Below are 24,073 nucleotides of genomic sequence, written 5' to 3' on the forward strand. Positions count from 1 at the left end.
CTTTCCTTACCAGCCAATCAGGTCACTGCTTTGCTGTGATGTCACCCTTCCAGGTAAGTTTTTTAAGTTTTAAAGAGGTAAACTTACCTTCCCAACGACCCCTCGCCACTGCTCCCGCCGAGAATCTGAAGTCCGCTGCTCCTTATCAAGTCTTTTTTTTTGGTTAGAGGAGGAGGGCGGGTGGGAGACACTACACGTGTAGTGTCTCAGGTTTAGCCGCTGCCCAAATATATCAGTTCACTCACCTTCTCAGAGCGCAATTCAGCCGCTCCCACTCAGCTCCTCCCACGCACTGAAACTGCAAGGAAAGTTTTTTTTTTAAATAGGTAAACGTACCTCTCCCGTTCAGCTCCTCCCACATCTTCAAAGAATTCCAGTAGATTTGGTAAGCATGATTTCTTCTCAGAAATCCATGTTGGCTTTATCCGAGTGCGCCATTGCTTTCCAAATGCTGTGCTATTAAATCCTTGATAATGGACTCTTCAACTTCCAGACTACAAACGTCAGGCTCACTGGTCTATAGTTCTGTTTTTCTTTGCTTCCCTTTTTGAATGGCGGGACGTTAGTCTGAGCGGCAAGGTAGCACAGTGGTTATCTCTGTTGCTTCACAGCGCCAGGATTGCAGGTTCGATTCCCGGCTTGGGTCACTGTCTGTGCGGAGTCTGCATGTTCTCCCAGTGTCTGCGTGGGTTCCCTCCGGGTGCTCCGGTTTCCTCCCATAAGTCCCGAAAGACGTACTGTTGGGTGAATTGGACATTCTGAATTCTCCCTCTGTGTACCCGAACAAGCACTGGAATGTGGCGACTAGGAGATTTTCACAATAACTTCATTGCCGTGTTAATGTAAGACCACTTGTGACAATAATGATGATTATTATTATTAGCTACCCACTAAACTGTAGGAACCATTCCAGAGTCGAAATAATTTTGGAAAATTACCACCAATGGATCTACTGTTTCTAAAACCACTTCCTTAAGTATTCTGGGATGAAGATTATCAGGCCCGAGAGATTTGTTCACCTTCAATTCCACTAATTTACCCCAAACCATTTCTTTACTAATACTAATTTCCTTCAGCTCATTAGTTTTTATTAATCTTTTTCTCTTTACATATCTGTAGAAACTTTTACAGTCAGCTTTTATGTTCCCCGCTATTTTACTTTCAAATCGTATTTTCCCTTCTTAATCAATCCCTTTGTCTGCCTTTGTTGAATGTTAAGCAGCTCCCAGGTTGCGCAAAAAGAGGAAGGTATTTTAGTCACAGTTCCTCAGCTAAGAGAGATCTGCTTCAGCTTCCAGTGAAACCTTCAAAGTGTCATGTGAGAGCACCTTTAAGAAATGGATGTTTAAGCAATGTACCTTTAAGAAATAGAGCAGCTCATATTATTGAAGTGATGTCAGAGGGTGGGGAGGGAGCTGAGCTGAGCTCACTTCTGATTTTTGGGAGTTTTAGTTTCAGTTTTGTGAAAAAGAGCTTGGGTGTGTCTGTGTTTGCAGTGAGCTGGATCTGCTGTGATATCTGCTATGAAAGACTATCTCTGAATCATTTGGGTGATTTAAACTCATAATAGTAATGTCTTTAACCTGATGTGTTTTTGTTTAAAGGTGTTAAGTCTTTTGGAGGTTTGAAGGACCATTTTGAGGGATTATTTAGTGTTGTATTATTTTCGGGGTTATCTTTGAAGTAAAGGGTGTTAAGTGATCCAATGTTTATTTAAAAGGTTACGTTGAGTTCATGGAATAAACATTGTTTTGTGTTTAAAAACTCACGTGTCCATAATTTGAATACCTGGAGAACAAGCCGTGTGCTTCAAAAGCAACAATCCATTAAAGGGAGAGGTTGGTTGAACTCCATGATACATTTTGGGGTTCTGAAAACACCTCTCCCATAACAACAGACTGGCTGGAAATTAAATCACACAGCAGAGAGAGTCCAGACTTGCTGTGTGCTGCCTTCTAGGTCTAAGCAGAGACTGAAAGCCAAAATGAAACTTGCCCTCTTTTCCAGAATCCTTCCAGATGCTTCTGAAGGAATTCACAATCGAGAACAGGATAGGTCCCAGAATTTCAGAAGAGTCAATTGGCTGTGAGCCAAGTTGATCAAAATGACATTGCAGGACTCTGTCACATAGCACACTGCACTGAAGGGTGTGCCTGGGTCAGTTCAAATTACACCTTAGACCAGTGGTGTTTCAGGCTAAAATCAAAGTCTGCAATATTGAAGCAGCCAGAAAGACAGGAATTAAAAAGGGAAACCAGGATCAGACAAGGATTTAAAAAGAGGTTCCTTACGCTAATCCCAAATCAAACGCGGAATTATACTTTTTAAAACCCACCAAAAGAGCCCCAACTGTTTGGGCCCAATTCAGAAACTCAATTTTTTTAATTAACTTTGGCAAATTGTGAGGAAATATTCCTGCACCATTGGAGTGATAGCACTCACCAGCAGGCAGCTTTTATGGTTGAAAGGATTAAAAACCAACAAGTTCACACAGGCTGCTGATTGTTCATTAGCAAATTGGTGATGAGAAACCAGTTGCTTCAGTTCAGTCTACAAATCCAAAGAGCCTTGATGTATTAATAATAGCAAGGCCATGGTCACACAACTTGCAAACAAAAATTCAATTGATCATTATGCATCTGAAACTCGTATGCCTTACAGAGACACTGGACAATTAAAGGTGAGTACAGTACACCACAGTTCAGGCATATAGAATAGAATAGAACAGTACAGCACAGAACAGGCCCTTCGGCCCTCGATGTTGTGCCGAGCCATGATCACCCTACTCAAACCCACGTATCCACCCTATACACGTAACCCAACAACCCCCCCTAACCTTACTTTTATTAGGACACTACGGGCAATTTAGCATGCCCAATCCACCTAACCCGCACATCTTTGGACTGTGGGAGGAAACCGGAGCACCCGGAGGAAACCCACGCACACAGGGGGAGGACGTGCAGACTCCACACAGACAGTGACCCAGCCGGGAATCGAACCTGGGACCCTGGAGCTGTGAAGCATTTATGCTAACCACTATGCTACCCTGCTGCCCCCACATATCTTTATGTTAGTCCTGTCTAGCAGTTAACAGATAAGTAGAGACAAAAATGTGTTTGCCGATATTATAATTAAGCGTACGGCCCCGATTATGATTGGTAATTATACTCACATGTTATACCTTATGTAATCCTAATTATTAGTTGTGAATTTTGTTACAGGCCAGGGTTTAACAACTCCAAATTATATTATGGAGTCCATCTGGCCTGCAACTGTTTATTGATTGTGGTTACGATGAGCAAAAGAGCCTGCCTATCAGGTGTTATTCAACAGAATTGTTGATGCTTTTAATCAAAAAAACAAGCTTTATTCTACGAATTTAGTGAACATTTGTATAAACACACACAGTAAGAATCATCATCAACTACAAACATAAAGACCCTACACAGCTACAGTAATCTATGCATAAACCTTAATAAATCCCCCTTTTAACTGTTCCAATTCAATGACAAAATTCAAGTAAAACCAGAAACTCTTTTCAAAGATGTGGCCCAGCACACGGCACTCTTACTGGTATAAGACTTGTGATTGATACTCTATTCTCCTTCTCAAACATCAGGTTTGAATTCCTTCCAGAAAGCAACTATCTCTTTTAAGTTATCAAGTAGTTTGGAAACTGCTTTTAAAATGAAGATAGAGACACACTTCTTTCAACCTGTGCAGTTCAAAACCAGTCCACAACTCAAAGCAAAAGTAAAACCGCCAGAGCCACAACCCAGCTCCACCCACAAAATTACATTACTTAAGCCATGTGATGAGACAAAAACATTTTTTAAAGGGACACTCCCATGACAATGGACATAGAAAATGTGTAAACAAATGTATTATTTTGACTGGTGTATGATAATTACTTTAAAGATAAGAATATAATATTCTGTATTTTCTATAATTGGGGAGCTGGCAAGCCACTAAATGGATGCTTACCACCCTGCTATAGCTGGAATAAAGTTCTTGAACTGAAACTGGTCGGTTGGGGAGTGAGGACCACTGTAGTTGGATAGGTGTAACTCCCGCAACAATGGTAAGACAAACTTTACTTTAAGCACAGAGTTATACACAATAGCAACAAAAGAATAGCTTACATGTAATAATTTACTTGTTTTCTAACTGTGCCTCTATATCGATATTCCAATTAAGCAAACCCCATATATATTAAAATACCACTGGTGAATAATGTTAACATTCAGGTTTTACTTGCTTGAGACTATCTTTGGAAAATATATTTCTCTAGAACAAAACTGAAACCTGTCCAGCTTGGTGTTCCAGAAGTAACTGAGAAACCTGGCCCCTCCCATTAACTATGCCACTTGCAATCTAAAAGCCCACCACAATTTATATAAATGATTTAGACATGAATGTAGGGGGGTTGATCAGGAAGTTTGTGGATGATATGAAAATTGGTGGGGTGGTAAACAGTGAGGAGAATAGCCTTAGGTTACAGAAGGATATGGATGGGCTGATCAGATGGCTGATCAATGCGATAAGTGTGAGGTGATGCACTTGGGTAGGACAAACAAGGCAAAGGAATACATGATAAACGGCAAGACACTGGGAAGCACCGAGGATCAGAGGGACCTTGGTGTGCATGTACGTCGGTCACTTAAGGCAGCAGAGCAGGTGGACACAGTGGTTAAGAAGGCATATGGTACACTTGCCTTTATTAGCTGAGGCATAGAGTTTAAGAGCAGGGAGGTTATGCTGGAACTATATAAAATGTTAGTTAGGCCACAGCTAGAATATCGTGTGCCGTTCTGGAATCCACATCCTCGGTGGGATGTGATAGCACTGGAAAGGGTGCAGAGATTTACCAGGATGTTGCCTGGGCTGGAGAGTTTTAGATAAACTGGGGTTGTTTTCATTGGAGTAGAGGAGACTGAGGGGGGTCATGATTAAGGTGTATAAAATTATGAGGGACATAGATAGAGTAGACAGGAAGAAACGTTTCCCCTTGGTGGAGGGATCAATGACCAGGGGGATAGAATTAAGGTGAGGAGCAGGAGGTTTAGAGGGGATGTGGAGTCTGAAACTCGCTGCCTGAAAGGGTGGTGGAGGAAGAGACCCCCATAACATTTAAGAAGTATTTCGATGTGCACTAGCGATGCCAGGGCAACAAGGCGATGGACCAAGTGCTGGAAAATGGGATTAGAATAGTTAGGTGGTTGCTTTTGAACGGTGCAGGCGGGATGTGCTGAAGGGCCTTTTCTGTGCTCTATGATATTTGACACATTCTTGTGATTGTTCCAAAAAATAACACGGTCCCTGCAAAAACCAATAACTCTGTAATCACAGCAACAATACTAACTATAAACCAATAACTCTCTCCCTTTGTAATCACAGCAACAATACTAACTATAAACTTTCAAATATGAAAATTGCTGAGATTCGTCACACTCTTGGTACATTTTCATCCGAGTCTATCTGTGCTGGCAAATGACACACTACTCCAATTTGGATATCCACAATGATGCAAACATTCTAATGTTAGTTTAGAGTCAAATTCTCTCTATTTTGCCCTAATATAATGAACTCTTTCTTTCCCCATTATACCACTCAAGGGCACAAGTAGGAATGTTTCCATCTTCCACACCAAATGTGTCTTCTGTCCCAAATAATAGCAAATTGTAGACATGCGTAACTTATTATCGGCCGCTAAATTCATTGAATTTAGTGCCTTTACTCCAATACAGACAAAATGTTCATGCTAGCAGGTTCGATCCTGACTTTCAGAAATAAAAGACTTAAACTAATATGCTTCCAAAGTCCAAATTGTCTACTATTAATAATATACATTACGCCTATCCTGACTATATCCAAATAATGGAAGTTTGAGTGATATTAATTTAAGGACCTAACCAAAAATACAAAGCTCTGCATGTACGAGGCTTATGTACGTAGCCCCCTCCTTTACAATCGTGAGGCATAACATATGCAAGCCAAGAAAAGCAGCTGAACAGCTTCCACCTCCATTGGCTCAGTGTTGAATATGGAAATACACCCCAGTGTGCAGGGATCACCCCAATGCCCCATCCCTTTCCATGGCATTCCCATGCAGATGTAAGTGTAACACCTGCAATGTGACCTCCTCCCCCTCGCCATCCAAGGCCCCAAACACTCCTTCCAGGTGAAGCAGCGATTTACATGTGCTTCTTTTGTTGTCAAGCTATAGCTCTTTGTTTTTTTGAAAAATGATTTTTCGAAATCTTTAACTGAAATTCTGGAATTTGAAATGAGACAGAACAAACTGCTTTGAAATATAAGGGCCGGGATTCTCCCCTACCCGGCGTGGCAGGGAGTCCCGGCATGTTGGAGTGACATTGAGGGGCTAGGCCCGCGCCGGAGTGGTTCCCACTCCACCGGCTGGCATGAACGGCCTTTGGCGCCACGCCAGCCGGGGCCGAAAGGACTTTGCCAGCCGACGTAAGTCCGCGCATGCGCTGGAGCGTCAGCGGCTGCTGACGTCATCCCGGCGCATGCGCAGGGGAGGGGGTCTCTTCCGCCTCCGCCATGGTGAAGACCATGGCGAATGCGGAAGAAAACGAGTGCCCCCACGGCACAAGCCTGCCCGCCGATCGGTGGGCCCCGATCGCGGGCCAGGCACCGTGGGGGCACCCCCCAGGGTCAGATCGACCCCCCCCCCCCCCCCAGGACCCTGGCGCCCGCCCGCGCCGCCAATCCCGCCATCGCGGGCCGGAGAATCGCTGCGGTGCGGCCCGCCAACCGGCGCAGCAAGATTCCCGCTCCCGCCAAATCTCGGGTGGCGGAGAATTCGGGACACGGCGGGGCGGGATTGATGCCGGCCCCGGGCGATTCTGCGACCCGGCGGGGGGTCGGAGAATCCCGACCCAGGTCACCTTCCAAGGTGAAGTTGAGAAAGGCAAACTAAAACCGCTAAATGTGGTGTGAAGGGAGACATTTCACATCTCAACCAATCTCCCGCTCATGCATATCTCAGATCGTGGAAATGGTCTGATTTCAAAGAAAACTGATCTGGGGCAAGAGACATGTTGTTTGTTCCCTTTAAAAATATACAGGGAACTGGGATTTTTAAAAAGCCAACTGCTGACCTGTTGTGTGTGTACTGGCACTGGGGTGTCAGTGTGTGCGACACTCAAACGAGTAGAGTCAACAGTCAGTCACCCCTGCAGCTGCAGGCAAAAACAACCTCTCTCTGCTGCTAGAGGTTTGCAGCAACTGCTTCATACCAGTCTTCATACCAACTGCTAATTTGCCAAAGCCAACTATACTGGAAACAGCCAACAGAACGGCCGCAACGTAACGTCATCCATGCTCACAGACAAGCCAAATATAGATTACTTTTTTTACTAAAATCTGGACTTTTAACTTCTCACCTGATAAGTTTATAAATGTGCGTTTCACATTCTTTATTTTCTCGATATTCTTAATAACTATTCAACTTACTCGGTTTAACTCAATAAAGCCTAATTTAATTGTCTCCGTCTAAAAACAAAAAAGTAAAAATATTTGGACAGGGAAAGGTACCTATGGCGGAAGGGATTCCTCTTAAATTAATCTTGTAATAACCAACCAAGGAGTAACAAAATTGGGTCCTGGTCAGAAAGTTAATTAATTAGGGGATCTGTTGTAACCCTTTCAATCAAGCCTACTGTACTCACTGCTCACAAAGTGGTCTCCCCATCCCACGTTCTGCAGCACCTCAGTTTTATTCACAAGCATTATCCAAAGCTTCCAGTGGCCTGTCATTTTAATTCTCCACTTTACTTTTTTGCTGAACTTTCCGTTTGGTCTGCTGTGGTGTTCCAATGATGCTCAATGTAAGTTTCAAAAACACCATCTCATCTTTCATCTAGGCACACTTCAGCATTCCACATTTAATAATAATAATTGTTATTATTGTCATAAGTAGGCTTACATTAACACTGCAATGAAGTTACCATGAAAATCCCCATGTTGCTGCACTCCAGCACTTCTTTGGGTACACAGAGGGAGAATTCAGAATGTCCAATTCATTTAACAACGCGTTTTTCAGGGCTTGCGGGAGGAAACCGGAGCATCCAGAGGAAACCCACGCAGACATGGGAAGAACGTGCAGATCCGCAGTGACCCAACGGGGAATCGAACCTGGGATCCTGGCGCTGTGGAGCAACAGTGCTAACCGCTGTGCCAGCATGCCATCCATTTACCACTGATCTCAACAATTCAGATTGTAAACTCTGTCCACCATTTTGTTTCCTTTCCTTCTCTGCTTTTTTTTTACTTTCTGGCAGCATACACATGCTCTGGATACATCTTTTGTTTCTTTGATTCTTTTCTTGCTCCATTGCCATCCTCTTTGGCCCTGGGGAACTAACATAAGAACATAAGAACTAGGAGCAGGAGTAGGACATCTGGCCCCTCGAGCCTGCTCCGCCATTCAATGAGATCATGGCTGATCTTTTGTGGACTCAGCTCCACTTTCCGGCCCGAACATCATAACCCTTAATCCCTTTATTCTTCAAAAAACTATCTATCTTTACCTTAAAAACATTTAATGAAGGAGCCTCAACTGCTACACTGGGCAAGGAATTCCATAGATTCACAACCCTTTGGGTGAAGAAGTTCCTCCTAAACTCAGTCCTAAATCTACTTCCCCTTATTTTGAGGCTATGTCCCCTAGTTCTGCTTTCACCCGCCAGTGGAAACAACCTGCCCGCATCTATCCTATCTATTCCCTTCATAATTTTAAATGTTTCTATGAGATCCCCCCTCATCCTTCTAAATTCCAACGAGTACAGTCCCAGTCTACTCAACCTCTCCTCATAATCCAACCCCTTCAGCTCTGGGATTAACCTAGTGAATCTCTGCACACCCTCCAGTGCCAGTATGTCCTTTCTCAAGTAAGGAGACCAAAACTGAACACAATACTCCAAGTATGGCCTCACTCACACCTTGTACAATTGCAACATAACCTCCCTAGTCTTAAACTCCATCCCTCTCGCAATGAAGGACAAAATTCCATTTGCCTTCTTAATCACCCGTTGCACCTGTAAACTAACTTTCTGTGACTCGTGCACTAGCACACCCAAGTCTCTCTGAACAGCGGCATGCTTTAATATTTTATAATTTAAATAATAATCCCGTTTGCTGTTATTCCTACCAAAATGGATAACCTCACATTTGTCAACATTGTATTCCATCTGCCAGACCCGAGCCCATTCACTTAACCTATCCAAATCACTCTGCAGACTTCCAGTATCCTCTGCACTTTTTGCTTTCCCACTCATCTTAGTGTCATCTGCAAACTTGGACACATTGCCCTTGGTCCCCAACTCTAAATCATCTATGTAAATTGTGAACAATTGTGGGCCCAACACGGATCCCTGAGGGACACCACTAGCTATTGATTGCCAACCAGAGAAACACCCATAAATCCCCACTCTTTGCTTTCTATTAATTAATCAATCCTCTATCCATGCTACTACTTTACCCTTAATGCCATGCATCTTTATCTTATGCAGCAACCTTTTGTGTGACACCTTGTCAAAGGTGCCACACAAACCCCATTGTCACTCAATTTCTCCTGTCTTCCACCCTATCACAGGTCTTCCTTTTGTCCTCCTACCCACCTCTTGCTCAAAATCTCTAATATTGCTAACTTTTCCCAGCTCTCATAAAAGGTCTCAGACTGGAAAGTTTAGCTTGGCTTCTATCTCTAGAGATACTACCGAACCTGCTGAGCCTTTTTCCAGAATGTTGTCTTTAGTTCAGGTTTTCTGCAGACACAGTAGGCTTTTGACACGTGTTTAAGATAGTTGACTCAAAAGCCAGGAAGAAATCAGAGAAAATTTAATCAGTACATTATGATCTGAAATGAATTGTCCAAAATGGTAGTAAAAGCAAATTCAATTGTAAAATTCAAAAGGGAATTGGATATATTCTGAAAAGAAATAAACATTCTCAGGACTATAAGGAAAGGGCATGAAGTGGGATTAATTGGATAGTTCTGTCAAAGAGGCAGACTGACACAATGACCTCCTATTCTGAATGAATCTATGGCCGAACTTCCACAAGGTATTCCAATTCAATCAACTTGAAAAAGTGCAGCAGCAGGGATTCCCTTTTTCAGGCGTTCTCACAACCACAGACTCACACGAACATAGCACATGACTAAAGGCCTGTGCACCCAGGGAAGTTTACCATTCTTCAGAAGGCCAATGGAGGGTACACCAGAATACTGAAGCGTCTTCAACACCCAAATCAAAGGTTTATTTCAATAAATAAGTTAGTGCAGAATTGTTTTGTGTATTTGTTCTATTTTACATGTCCAACAGCAGATTTCAGTCATGGCAGATTATTATTTTAAAACCATTTGAACAAATTAAAGAATTATCAGACCTTCTGTATTAGTCACTGATATAAAATCAGCTAGGAGGCGAGGCATTTTTTAAAAAAGCAAATAAATAAATAATTTTGGAAAACGCACTGAAATTGTCCCAAGCACTACTTCTATAAGTCAAATATAAGATTTTGTAAGTGCTTCACTTTCTAACACATGGAATCAAAATCCCTAAAGAAGTTGAGTCAGTTGCTATTGCTAGATATATTTTCAGGACTAATATATTATTTTTCTGCCCTCAGGAAGCCTTTTACCTGGTCCTTGATCGCACTCCTGTAATAGGCGAGCTGGTGGAATAGCTAGAGCCCCCTAATGTTCCAGATTCATTGAGTGGTGTTCTGCAGTAGGAAGCTCTGCTTGGCCCTCTTCTACCCCCTGCCATGCCAGAGAAAGGCACTTTTTCAGCTTTGCAGCTTACCTTTGGTATGAGGGCTTGCTGTAATTGAATAAAACAACATAAGTGCTGCACCACCATTTGAGTCACATTTTATAAAAGGATAGAAAATACACCATAAGTTTTACAAATGAAACAATTGTAATCGTATAAAAAGATTACTTCCACATCAAAGAGGAGTAACAGCAAGATTTTACAATAAATTACAGAATATAAAATTTTTAATCCAATTTTCCCTCCGCTAGTTTCATAGAAACACATAAAATAGGAGGAGGCCATTCGGCCCTTCAGGCCTGGTCCACCAGAACAACAGGCCCAAATTGTGTAATCTCACCTCACAACTTAACCCCTTTAGTCCGGTATCATTTTGTAAACCTACATTGCACTCCCTTCCAGTCCAAAATACCCTTTCTAAGGTATGGTGCCCAGAACTGCTCACAGTGACTCCAAGCGGGGTCTAACCAGGGTTTTGTAAAGCTGCAGCATAACCGCTGTGTCTTTATACTCCAATCCTCTAGATATAAAGGTTAGCATTCCATTAGCCTTTTTGATTATTTTCTGTACTTGTTCCTGGCACTTTAAGGATCTATGTATCTGAACCCCCAAGTCTGTTTGGACATCCACTGTTTCTAACCTCTCTCCATTTAGAAAGTACTCTGCTCTATGTTTTTTTGGTCCAAAATGGATAATCTCACACTTGCTTACATTGAATTCCATCTGCCATAATTTTACCCATTCACCCAGTCAATATCTCCTTGAAATTTTATGCTCTCGTCGAGACGGTTTACAATGCCACCATCAGCAAATTTGGATAGATGACTTTCTATGCAATCATCCAAGTCATAAATGAATATGAATAATTGAGGCCCCAACACAAATCCCTGTGGTACACAACTAGCCACCTCCTGTTAATCAGAGTAATTATCCATTATCCCCACTCTCTGTCGCCTGCCACTCAACTAGTTTCCAAACCATGTCAATAATTTGCCTCAACTCCATGGGCTCCCACCTTAGTTAACAGTTTCTTATGTGGGACTTTATCAAATGCCTTATGGAAGTCCATATAAGTAACATCCATAGATATTCCCCTGTCCACTACCTTAGTCCAAAAGTTCAAAATGTTGAGTCAAATATTAGCTTCTCTTCTCGGTCTATGCTGGTTCTCCCTGATCAACCAAATGTTTGAGGTGTTCAGTTCCTCCATCCCTGAATATAGACTCCAGCAATTTCCCCACCACATACGTTAGGCTAACCGGTCTGTAATTCCTTGGTTTCCCCCTTTCACCCTTCTTAAAAAGTGGAGTAACGTGTGCAATTTTCCACTGCAGAGCGACTACACCTGAATCGAGAGAACTCTGGAAAATTATAGTGAGGGTACCTACAATGTACTCCCCTACTTCCTTCAACACCCTCAGATGGAAACTGCCAATTTGTTACTCTTTATAGTTCCACTAATTTCCTAGTTACTGATGCCATCTTGTCTGAAGACAAGAAACAGACAACCTATTTGAGCAGTTATTTGAAGATATTCAGCCAGAGTCTGAAGGAATGCCAACCAGAGTCAGAATCTGTTCTGTACTGTAAGTATTACTCTGAGCCCTGCTAATTTTAAGATGGATTAAGTGCTGTATGTTTATTTTCTTGTTGTTTCATGGGAAATTGAATAATTGTGCTAAGGGGTAATTGTAAACTGTTCTTTTTGGGTGTGAAGTTAAAAGTTAAATATTGTATTCATAAAAGTTTTGTTTTCGAAATACCAAAGCCCTATTTCTTCGTCACTCCTGGAGGGAATCATTCTTTCCGCAGTCTTAAAATAAACTAAAATATTGGGGTTTTGGTCCAGTATCCTAGCCACCAGTAGGGTCTGGTCTGGATTTAATACATTTAGGACTGAGATTAGGAGAAATTTTTTCAGGTGTGAAGCTGGGGAATTCTCTGCCACAGAAGGCTGTCACTGCATATATTAAAGGTGTCAAGGGATATGGGGGAAGAGGAAGAGCAGTGTTTTGAGATCAAGGATCAGCCAGGGTTCAGACTGAATGGCAGAGCAGGCTACAAGGCTGAATAGCCGACTCATGCACTTATTTTCTACGGCTGGAATTGTCCAGTCCCCTACAGAGGTTTGTCCCTACTGCGGAGGTGGTTGCCAGCAGGTTCTTCTGTTCCCACCAAAGTCAATGACAATTTAAATGACTCATCTGTCCCACCACCGAGGGCGAAGACTACAAAAACTCCCCAAAGTTCTTGAAAAACAAGAGATGATAGGCAGACAAACTGTGTTGGAAAAACTTTCAGACCTAAAGGCTAAAAAGTCTCTAAGACAAGGTGGCCTCCATCCATAAGACCATAAGACATAGAAGAAGAATTAGGCCACGCCGCCCATCGAGTCTGCTCCGCCATTCAATCATGGCTGATATTTTCTCATTGCCATTCTCCTGCCTTCTCCCCATAACCCCTGATCCCCTTATTAATTAAGAACCTATCTATCTCTGTCTTAAAGACACTCAGTGATTTGGCCTCCACAGCCTTCTGCGGCAAAGAGTTCCACAGATTCACCACCCTCTGGCTGAAGAAATTCCTCCTCATCTCTGTTTTAAAGGATCGTCCCTTTAGTCTGAGATTGTGTCCTCTGGTTCTAGTTTTTCCTACAAGTTGAAACATCCTCTCCACGTCCACTCTATCCAGTCCTCGCAATATCCTGTAAGTTTCAATAAGATCCCCCCTTATCCTTCTAAACTCCAACGAGTGCAGACCCAGAGTCCTCAACCATTCCTCATATGAAAAGTTCTTCATTCCAGGGATCATTCCTGTGAACCTCCTCTGGAACCTTTCCAAGGCCAGGACATCCTTCCTTAGATACGGGGCCCAAAACTGCTCACAATACTCCAAATGCGGTCTGACCAGAGCCTTATACAGCCTCAGAAGTACATCCCTGGTCTTGTATTCTAGCCCTCTTGACATGAATGCTAACATTGCATTTGCCTTAACTGCCGACTGAACCTGCACGTTAACCTCAAGGGAATCATGAACAAGGACTCCCAAATCCCTTAGTGCTACTGATTTCCGAAGCATTTCCCCATTTAGAAAATAGTCTATGCCTAAATTCCTCCTTCCAAAGTGCATAACCTCACACTTTTCCACATTGTATTTCATTTGCCACTTCATTGCCCATTCTCCTAGCTTGTCCAAAACCTTCTGCAGCCCCTTGCTTCCTCAATACTACCTGCCCCTCTACAGATCTTGGTATCATCTGCAAACTTAGCAACAGTGCCTTCAGTTCCTTCTTCCAGATCATTAATGCATATTGTGAAAAGTTGTGGTCCCAGCGCTGACCCTGAGGTACACCACTAGTCATCGGCTGCCATCCTGAAAAACACCCCTTTTTCCCCACTCTCTGCCTTCTGCCAGTTAGCCAATCCTCTATCTATGCCAGAATCTTACCCTTAACACCTTGGGCCCTTAACTTATTTAACAATCTCCTATGCGGCACCTTGTCAAAGGCCTTCTGGAAATCTAAATAAACCACGTCCACTGGTTCTCCTTTGTCTAACCTCCTTGTTACCTCCTCAAAGAACTCTAACAGATTTGTCAGATATGACCTCCCTTTGACAAAGACTGGCTGACTCAGTCCTATTTTACCATGTTCTTCCAAGTACTTTGCAATCTCTTCTTTAATAACAGACTCTAAAATCTTACCAATGCTCAAAGTCAGGCTGACTGGCCTATAATTTTCCGTCTTCTGCCTCCCTCCCTTCTTAAACAGCTGTGTTACATTAGCCACTTTCCAGTCCTCTGGGACCCTTCCTGCCTCCAGTGATTCCTGAAAGATCACCACCAGTGTCTCCACAATATCCTCAGCTATCTCTTTTAGAACCATGGGGAGTAGTCCATCCGGTCCAGGTGACTTATCCACCTTCAGACCTTTCAGTTTCACCAGAACCTTCTCCTTAGTGATGGCCACTGCACTGATCTCTGCCACGATTCTCCTGGAGCTCTGGCATCCCACTGGTGTCTTCCACCGTGAAGATTGATGCAAAGTAACTATTCAGTTCGTCGGCCATTTCTTTGTTTCCTCTTATTCCTTCTCCAGCCACATTTTCCAGTGGTCCAATGTCTATTTTTGCCTCTCACTTACCTTTTATATATTGAAAGAAACTCTTCCTATCTTCCTTTATATTACGAGCTAGCTTGCACTCACAATTCATCATCTCCCCCCTTATTGCTTTTTTAGTTGTCCTCTGCCCACGTTTAAATGATTCCCAATCCTCTGGCTTCCCACTAATCCTCGCCACTTTGTATGCTTTTTCTTTTGCTTTTATGTCGTCCTTGACCTCCCTCGTCAACCATGGATGCCTTGTCCTGCCCTTAGCATGTTTCCTCCTCCTTGGGATAACTTTCTGCTGTGCCTCCCGAATAATCCACCAAAACTCCTGCCATTGCTGTTCCATCCGAGTGGCAGTACAGAAAGCAGGCGCATTGGTTATAATCTTTGAAAATTCTGTATATTCTGGAAAAGTTCCAGTGAATTGAAAAATAGCAAATGCAACTTCTTCAGAAGCTACAGGTCAGTTGGCCTAACATCTGTTGTAGAGCCAGCATGACTTTGTGAAAGGGAAATCATGTCTAAAGAAGGCATTAGCAATTATTGATGAAGCAGCAATCATGATGAACAAAAGGGAACCTGTGGACATGATGCACTTGGATTTCCCAAAGGCATTTGATAAGATACCACATCAATTGTTACTACACAAGAGCACATAATGTAATGGTTAGCACAGTTAAAGGATTGGTTGTAGCGAGTGGGAATAAATGGGTCTTTTTCGGATTGGCAAGCTATAACTAACTGGGTGTCACATGGTTTAGTGCTGGGTCCTCAACTATTTACAATCTAAATCTAGAGTCATAGAGTTTTACACCATGGAAAGAGGCCCTTTGGCCCATCATGTCCACACCGGCCATCAAGCACCTAGCTATTGTTAATGCCCTTCCTGTTTGTTCTTATTTATTCCTTATTTCCATTTTCTTTTATTTTTGCCGTTACATTTTTGATCAATGAATTGTCCCAAAAGGCTATACACTGCCCAGTCATCCCGCTGGAATGTTTTTCAGAGCCACAAGGGTTCATTTTTGCTTGCACTTTTGATTTCGGCAGCATGGAGGTAAAAGACCCAGCTAAATACTCTCCAGAAAGCTGTTCCTAAGTCGCTCCGAAAAAGATCCAGCTAAGTCTCTCTCCAATAAGTCTGTGGGTGTTGGATTCCTGAAGACAGGACCTGAAGGCAGGCCGCAAACTCAGAGCAAAGTCTGATGAAGCAGGACCCTGTCTCACCAGGAAACTTGAGAGTAAAGGCTGCATAATAAGGACTGTGATTTACAAACTTACGGTGGAGAAAGGCTGCAAGGACCCATCATCTGAAGAAAAGACTCTTTCTCTTTTATTTACATTTTTCCCTTTTGCTTTCCACTCTGTGTCTGCCTTGGGTCTGCTTGTAGAGGATGGGGAGGCACATTAGAGGAGGAATTAGGAACCTTTTAATTTTAAGCCAACTGTATCTGCTGCATATTTCACCATTATGTGGAGATGCCGGCGTTGGACTGGGGTGAGCACAGTAAGAAGTCTTACAACACCAGGTTAAAGTCCAACAGGTTTGTTTCAAACAAACCTGTTGGACTTTAACCTGGTGTTGTAAGACTTCTTACTGTATTTCACCATTCATCTTGTTATAAATAGTAGTTATGTTTCAATTTATAAACCTGGTGATTGTAATTATTGGGCAGCCAAGAGCCAAAGATTCTGTGTATTTTTATCAGAATTATTGGTTAATTGAATTGTGTTGTAACTCCGGGAAATGTGGGGCTGGAATTGACCGTGCACGTGCCTGGGGTGTCATCACACTATTCTATTCTAATCCCATTTTCCAGCACTTGGCCAGTAGCCTTGTACGCTCTGGCATTCCAAATACTCATTTAATATTTCTTAATTGTTGTGAGGGTTTCCGCCTCTACCACCCTTTCAGGCAGCAGGTTCCAGACTCCCACCACCCTCTGGGTGAAAATGTTTCCCCTCAAAATCCCCTAGAAACCTCCTGCCCCTTACCTGACATCTAAGCCCCCCCCCCCCCCCCCCCCCCCCCCCAGTTACTGACCCTCCATTCTGGGGGAAAAGTTTCTTCCTTTCCATCCTATCTATTTCCATCATAATTTTGTCCACCTCAATCAAGGTCCCCCCCCCCCAGCCTTCTCTGCTCCAAGGAAAATAACCCCAACATATCCAGTCTCTATTGATAACTGAAACACTCCAGTCCAGGGCATCATCCTGGTGAATCTCCTCTGCACCCTCTTCAGTGCAATCACTTCCTTCCTATGGTATGGTGACCAGAACTGCACACAGGGCCCCAGCTGGGGCCTAACCAGCGGTTTATACAGCTCCAGCATAACCTCCCTATTCAATGCCTCAGTTAATAGAGGCAAGAATTCCATAAGCCTCGTTAACCACCTTATCTACCTGTCCTACTATCTTCAGAGACTTGTGGACATGCTCACCAAGGTCCCTTTGGTCCTGTGTTTTCCTCACGTCCAACCATTCATTGTATATTCCCTGGACTTGTTATCCTCCCAAAATGCATCACCGCACACTTTTCATAGAACAAAGAACAAAGAAAATTACAGCACACGAACAGGCCCTTCGGCCCTCCCAGCCTGCGCCGATCCAGATCCTTTATCTAAAACCTGTCTCCTATTTTCCAAGGTTTACTTCCCTCTGTTCCCACCCGTTCATATACCTGTCTAGATGCCTCTTAAATAATGCTATCGTGCCCGCGTCTACCACCTCCGCTGGTAAAGCGTTCCAGGCACCCACCACCCTCTGCGTAAAAAACTTTCCACGCACATCTCCCTTAAACTTTCCACCTCTCACCTTGAAATCGTGACCCCTCGTAACTGACACCCCCATTCTTGGAAAAAGCTTGTTGCTATCCACCCTGTCCATACCTCTCATAATTTTGTAGACCTCAATCAGGTCCCCCCCAAACCTCCGTCTTTCCAACGAAAACAATCCTAATCTACTCAACCTTTCTTCATAGCTAGCACCCTCCATACCAGGCAACATCCTGGTGAACCTCCTCTGCACCCTCTCCAAAGCATCCACATCCTTCTGGTAATGTGGCGACCAGAACTGCCGCAGTATTCCAAATGTGGCCTAACCAAAGTCCTATACAACTGTAACATGACCTGCCGACTCTTGTACTCAGTACCCCGTCCGATGAAGGCAAGCATGCTGTATGCCTTCTTGACCACTCTATCAACCTGCGTTGCCACCTTCAGGGTACAATGGACCTGAACTCCCAGATCTCTCTGTACATCAATTTTTCCCAGGACCCTTCCATTGACCATATAGTCCGCTCTTGAATTTGATCTTCCAAAATGCATCACCTCACATTTGCCTGGATTGAACTCCATCTGCCATTTCTCTTCCCAACTCTGCAATCTATCTATATTTTGTTGTATTCTCAGACAGTCCTCCTCGCTATCTGCAACTCCACCAATCTTAGTATCATCTGCAAACTTGCTAATCAGACCACCTATACCTTCCTCCAGGTCATTTATGTAGATCACAAACAACAGTGGTCCGAGCACGGATCCCTGTGGAACACCACTAGTCACCCTTCTCCATTTTGAGACACTCCCTTCCACCACTACTCTCTGTCTCCTGTTACCCAGCCAGTACTTTATCCATCTAGCTAGTACACCCTGAACCGCATACGACTTCACTTTTTCCATCAACCTGCCATGGGAAACCTTATCAAACGCCTTACTAAAGTCCATGTATATGACATCTTCAGCCCTTCCCTCATCAATTAACTTTGTCACTTCCTCAAAGAATTCTATTAGGTTTGTAAGACATGACTTTCCCTGCTCAAAACCATGCTGCCTATCACTGATAAGTCTATTTTCTTCCAGATGTGAATAGATCCTGTCCCTCAGTATCTTCTCCAACAGTTTGCCTACCACTGACGTCAAGCTCACAGGTCTATAGATAGATAGATAGATAGATAGATAGATAGATAGATAGCTAGATAGAGAAATACAGCACAGAACAGGCCCTTCGGCCCACGATTTTGCGCCGAACCCTTGTCCTAGGTTAATCATAGAATTTTGGACAATTTTTCATGGCCAATCCACCCAACTTGCACATCTTTGGACTGTGGGAGGAAACCGGAGTACCCGGAGGAAACCCACGCAGTCACGGGGAGGATGTGCAGACTCCACACAGACAGCGACCCAAGTCGAAATCGAACTTGGGACCCTGGAGCTGTGAAGTAATTGTGCTATCCACAATGCTACCGTGCTGCCCTTAAGAAATTAACCTACACTCCATTATTCTGCCCTAATCCACTTACCTATCCAATAGGTCCCTAACTTTTCCGACTCAACTACTTCCACAGGCAGTGCATTCCATGCCCCCACTACTCTCTGGGTAAAGAACCTACCTCTGACATCCCCTCTATATCTTCCACCATTTATCTTAAATTTATGCCCCCTTGTAATTGTGTGTTCCACCCGGGGAAAAAGTCTCTGTCTACTCTATCTATTCCCCTAATCATCTTATAAACCTCTATCAAGTCACCCCTCATCCTTCTCCGTTCTAATGAGAAAAGGCCTAGCACCCTCAACCTTTCCTCGTATGACCAACTCTCCATTCCAGGCAACATCCTGGTAAATCTCCTTTGCACCTTTTCCAAAGCTTCCACATCCTTCCTAAAATGAGGTGACCAGAACTGCACACAGTACTCCAAATGTGGCCTGACCAAGGTTTTGTACAGCTGCATCATCACCTCACGGCTCTTAAATTCAATCCCTCTGCTAATGAACACTAGCACACCATAGGCCTTCTTCACAGCTCTATCCACTTGAGTGGCAACTTTCAAAGATCTATGAACATAGACCCCAAGATCTCTCTGCTCCTCCACATTGGCAAGAACCCTACCATTAACCCTGTATTCCGCATTCATATTTGTCCTTCCAAAATGGACAACCTCACACTTGTCACGGTTAAACTCCATCTGCCACTTCTCGGCCCAGCTCTGCATTCTATCTATGTCTCTTTGAAGCCGACAACAGCCCTCCTCACTATCCACAACTCCACCAATCTTTGTATCATTTGCAAATTTACTGACCCACCCTTCAACTCCCTCATCCAAGTCGTTAATGAAAATCACAAACAGCAGAGGACCCAGAACTGATCCCTGCGGTACGCCACTGATAACTGGGCTCCAGGCTGAATATTTGCCATCCGCCACCACTCTCTGTCTTCTATCGGTTAGCCAGTTTGTTATCCAACTGGCCAAATTTCCCACTATCCCATGCCTCCTTACTTTCTGCATAAGCCTACCATGGGGAACCTTATCAAATGCCTTACTAAAATCCATGTACACTACATCCACTGCTTTACCTTCATCCACATGCTTGGTCACCTCCTCAAAGAAGTCAATAAGACTTGTAAGGCAAGACCTGCCCCTCACAAATCCGTGCTGACTATCCCTAATCAAGCAATGCCTTTCCAGATGCTCAGAAATCCTATCCCTCAGTACCCTTTCCATTATTTTGCCTACCACCGAAGTAAGACTAACTGGCCTGTAATTCCCAGGGTTATCCCTATTCCCTTTTTTGAACAGGCGCCTGACATTCGCCACTCTCCAATCCTCTGGTACCACCCCTGTTGACAGCGAGGACGAAAAGGTCATTGCCAACGACTCTGCAATTTCATTTCTTGCTTCCCATAAAATCCTTGGATATATCCCGTCAGGCCCGGGGGACTTGTCTATCCTCAAGTTTTTCAAAACGCGCAACACATCTTCCTTCCTGACAAGTATCTCCTCAAGCTTATAAGTCTGCTTCACGCTGTCCTCTCCAACAATATGGCCCCTCTCGTTTGTAAATACTGAAGAAAAATACTTGTTCAAGACCTCTCCTATTTCTTCAGACTCAATACACAATCTCCCGCTACTGTCCTTAATCGGACCTACCCTTGCTCTAGTCATTCTCATATTTCTCACATATGTGTAAAAGGCCTTGGGGTTTTCCTTGATCCTACCCGCCAAAGATTTTTCATGCCCTCTCTTAGCTCTCCTAATCCCTTTCTTCAGTTCCCTCCTGGCTATCTTGTATCTCTCCAGCGCCCTGTCTGAACCTTGTTTCTTCAGCCTTACATAAGTCTCCTTCTTCCTCTTAACAAGACATTCAACCTCTCTTGTCAACCATGGTCCCCTCACTCTACCATCTCTTCCCTGCCTGACAGGGACAGACATATCAAAGACACGCAGTACCTGTTCCTTGAACAAGTTCCACATTTCACTTGTGTCCTTCCCTGACAGCCTATGTTTCCAACTTCTGCACTTCAATTCTTGTCTGACAGCATTGTATTTACCCTTCCCCCAATTATAAACCTTGCCCTGTTGCACGCACCTATCCCTCTCCATAACTAAAGTGAAAGTCACAGAATTGTGGTCACTACCTCCAAAATGCTCCCCCACTAACAAATCTATCACCTGCCCTGGTTCATTACCAAGTACTAAATCCAATATGGCCTCCCCTCTGGTCGGACAATCTACATACCGTGTTAGAAAAGCTTCCTGGACACACTGCACAAACACTACCCCATCCAAACTATTTGATCTAAAGAGTTTCCACTCAATGTTTGGGAAGTTGAAGTCACCCATGACTACTACCCTGTGACTTCTGCACCTTTCGAAAATCTGTTTCCAAATCTGTTCCTCCACATCTCTGCTGCAATTGGGGGGGCCTATAGAAAACTCCCAGCAAGGTGACTGCTCCTTTCCTATTTCTGACTTCAGCCCATATTACCTCAGTAGGCAGATCCCCCTCGAACTGCCTTTCTGCAGCTGTTATACTATCTCTAATTAACAATGCCACCCCCCCCCCCCCACCTCATTTACCATCCTCCCTAATCTTGTTGAAACATCTATAACCAGGGACCTCCAACAATCATTTCTGCCCCTCTTCTATCCAAGTTTCCGTGATGGCCACCACATCATAGTCCCAAGTACTGATCCATGCCTTAAGTTCACCCACCTTATTCCTGATGCTTCTTGCATTAAAGTATACACACTTCAACCCATCTCCTTGCCTGCAAGTACTCTCCTTTGTCATTGTTACCTTCCCCACTGCATCACTACGTGCTTTGGCGTCCTGACTATCGTCTTCCTTAGTTGCTGGACTACAGATCCGGTTCCCATTCCCCTGCCAAATTAGTTTAAACCCTCCCGAAGAGTACTAGAAAACCTCCACCCTAGGATATTGGTGCCCCTCTGGTTCAGATGCAACCCGTCCTGCTTGTACAGGTCCCACCTTCCCCAGAATACGCTCCAATTATCCAAATACCTGAAGCCCTCCCTCCGACACCATTCCTGCAGCCACGTGTTCAACTGCACACTCTCCCTATTCCTAGCCTCACTATCACGTGGCACCGGCAACAAACCAGAGATGACAACTCTGTCTGTCCTGGCCTTTAACTTCCAGCCTAACTCCCTAAACTTGTTTATTACCTCCACACCCTTTTTCCTACCTACATCGTTGGTACCAATGTGCACCACGACTTCTGGCTGCTCCCCCTCCCCCTCCAGGATCCTGAAGACACGATCCGAGACATCCCTGGCCCTGGCACCCGGGAGGCAACATATCTTTCCGGAGTCTCGCTCGCGACCACAGAATCTCCTATCTATTCCCCTAACCATTGAATCTCCTATTACTATTGCTTTTCTATGCTCCCCCCTTCCCTTCTGAGCCCCAGAGCCAGACTCAGTGCCAGAGACCTGGCCGCTGGGGCCTTCCCCCGGTAGGTCATCCCTCCCAACAGCATCCAAAACGGTATACTTGTTTTGAAGGGGAACGGCTACGAGGGATCCCTACACTGTCTGCCTGTTAGTTTTCTTTCCCCTGACTGTAGCCCAGCTACTCTTGTCCAGTACCTTTGGTGTGGCTACCTCCCTGTAACTCTTCTCTATAACCCCCTCTGCCTCCCGGATGATCCAAAGTTCATCCAGCTCCAGCTCCATTACCTTAACACGGTCTCGGAGGAGCTGGAGTTGGGTGCACTTCCCGCAGGTATAGTCAGTGGGGACACCAGTGGTTTCCCTCACCACCCACATCCTACAGGAGGAGCATGCAACTGCCCTAGCCTCCATCCCCTCTTACTTTACAGAATTAGCTGCCCTGTAGACCAACTGGACCTCCGCCCTCCGACTCTGCTTCCAGTCAGCTGTACTCTAAACTCCTGGCTCCCTTCACGCTCTTTGATAAATATAGGAAATGAAATGTAAGGAGCACCTTAATCCCTCCTCACCTAACTCCCTCAGTCACCAAACTCTCACTGTAGCACTCAAATGCCACAAGCTCAGCACTCCCTCAGTCACCAAACTCTCACTGTAGCACTCAAATGCCACAAGCTCAGCACTCCCTCAGTCACCAAACTCTCACTGTAGCACTCAAATGCCACAAGCTCAGCACTCCCTCAGTCACCAACTCTCACTGTAGCACTCAAATGCCACAAGCTCAGCACTCCCTCAGTCACCAAACTCTCACTGTAGCACTCAAATGCCACAAGCTCAGCACTCCCTCAGTCACCAAACTCTCACTGTAGCACTCAAATGCCACAAGCTCAGCACTCCCTCAGTCACCAAACTCTCACTGTAGCACTCAATGCCACAAGCTCAGCACTCCCTCAGTCACCAAACTCTCACTGTAGCACTCAAATGCCACAAGCTCAGCACTCCCTCAGTCACCAAACTCTCACTGTAGCACTCAAATGCCACAAGCTCAGTACTCCAGTGCAAACAAAGTCTGCACTGTAACTAGCTCCTATTTATGCTGTGACTTTAGCTTCTGAAAACTGGCCGAAAGCAATTAACTAATTAACAAGGTCCAGCTGCAAGTAAGTCCAAGTAGAACCTTGTTTAAAGCCGATTCAAAATTCACCTTCTTATAGACCAAACAGCAACTTTTAAGTTAATTAACTAAATAAAAGAAATACTAGACTTTAAATAAAAATGAACCCTTATACTCCCTCAGTCACCAAACTCTCACTGTAGCACTCAAATGCCACAAGCTCAGCACTCCAGTGCAAAAACCTGGATTTTCCCTGCTATCCTTCTTAAACAAAGGGACAACATTAGCAATTCTCCAGTCCTCCGGGACCTCACCCGTGCTCAAGGATGCTGCAAAGATATCTGTTAAGGCCCCAGCTATTT

The 24,073-nt window shown here is 44.2% G+C and overlaps 1 protein-coding gene across 4 annotated transcripts in view; it reads right to left on the reverse strand.

The window, feature by feature from the left end:
* Positions 1 to 17,407, reverse strand: part of tmem39b (transmembrane protein 39B) — a 78,619-nt gene extending 61,212 nt beyond the window's left edge. For 2 of the 4 annotated variants that reach the window (XM_038781817.1, XM_038781819.1), the window contains exon 1: positions 10,669 to 10,850. In XM_038781817.1, coding sequence (XP_038637745.1) covers positions 10,669 to 10,796 — 128 coding nt within the window. In that variant the 5' untranslated portion in view covers positions 10,797 to 10,850. Of the gene's footprint in view, positions 1 to 336; positions 557 to 10,668; positions 10,851 to 17,351 lie in introns of those variants that run through there. The other 2 variants (XM_038781818.1, XM_038781820.1) reach the window with 2 other exon arrangements.
* Between the last annotated feature and the right edge of the window lie 6,666 nt (positions 17,408 to 24,073).

Source organism: Scyliorhinus canicula, chromosome 21, assembly GCF_902713615.1.
Source record: "Scyliorhinus canicula chromosome 21, sScyCan1.1, whole genome shotgun sequence".
Classification (NCBI taxonomy): Eukaryota; Metazoa; Chordata; class Chondrichthyes; order Carcharhiniformes; family Scyliorhinidae; genus Scyliorhinus; species Scyliorhinus canicula.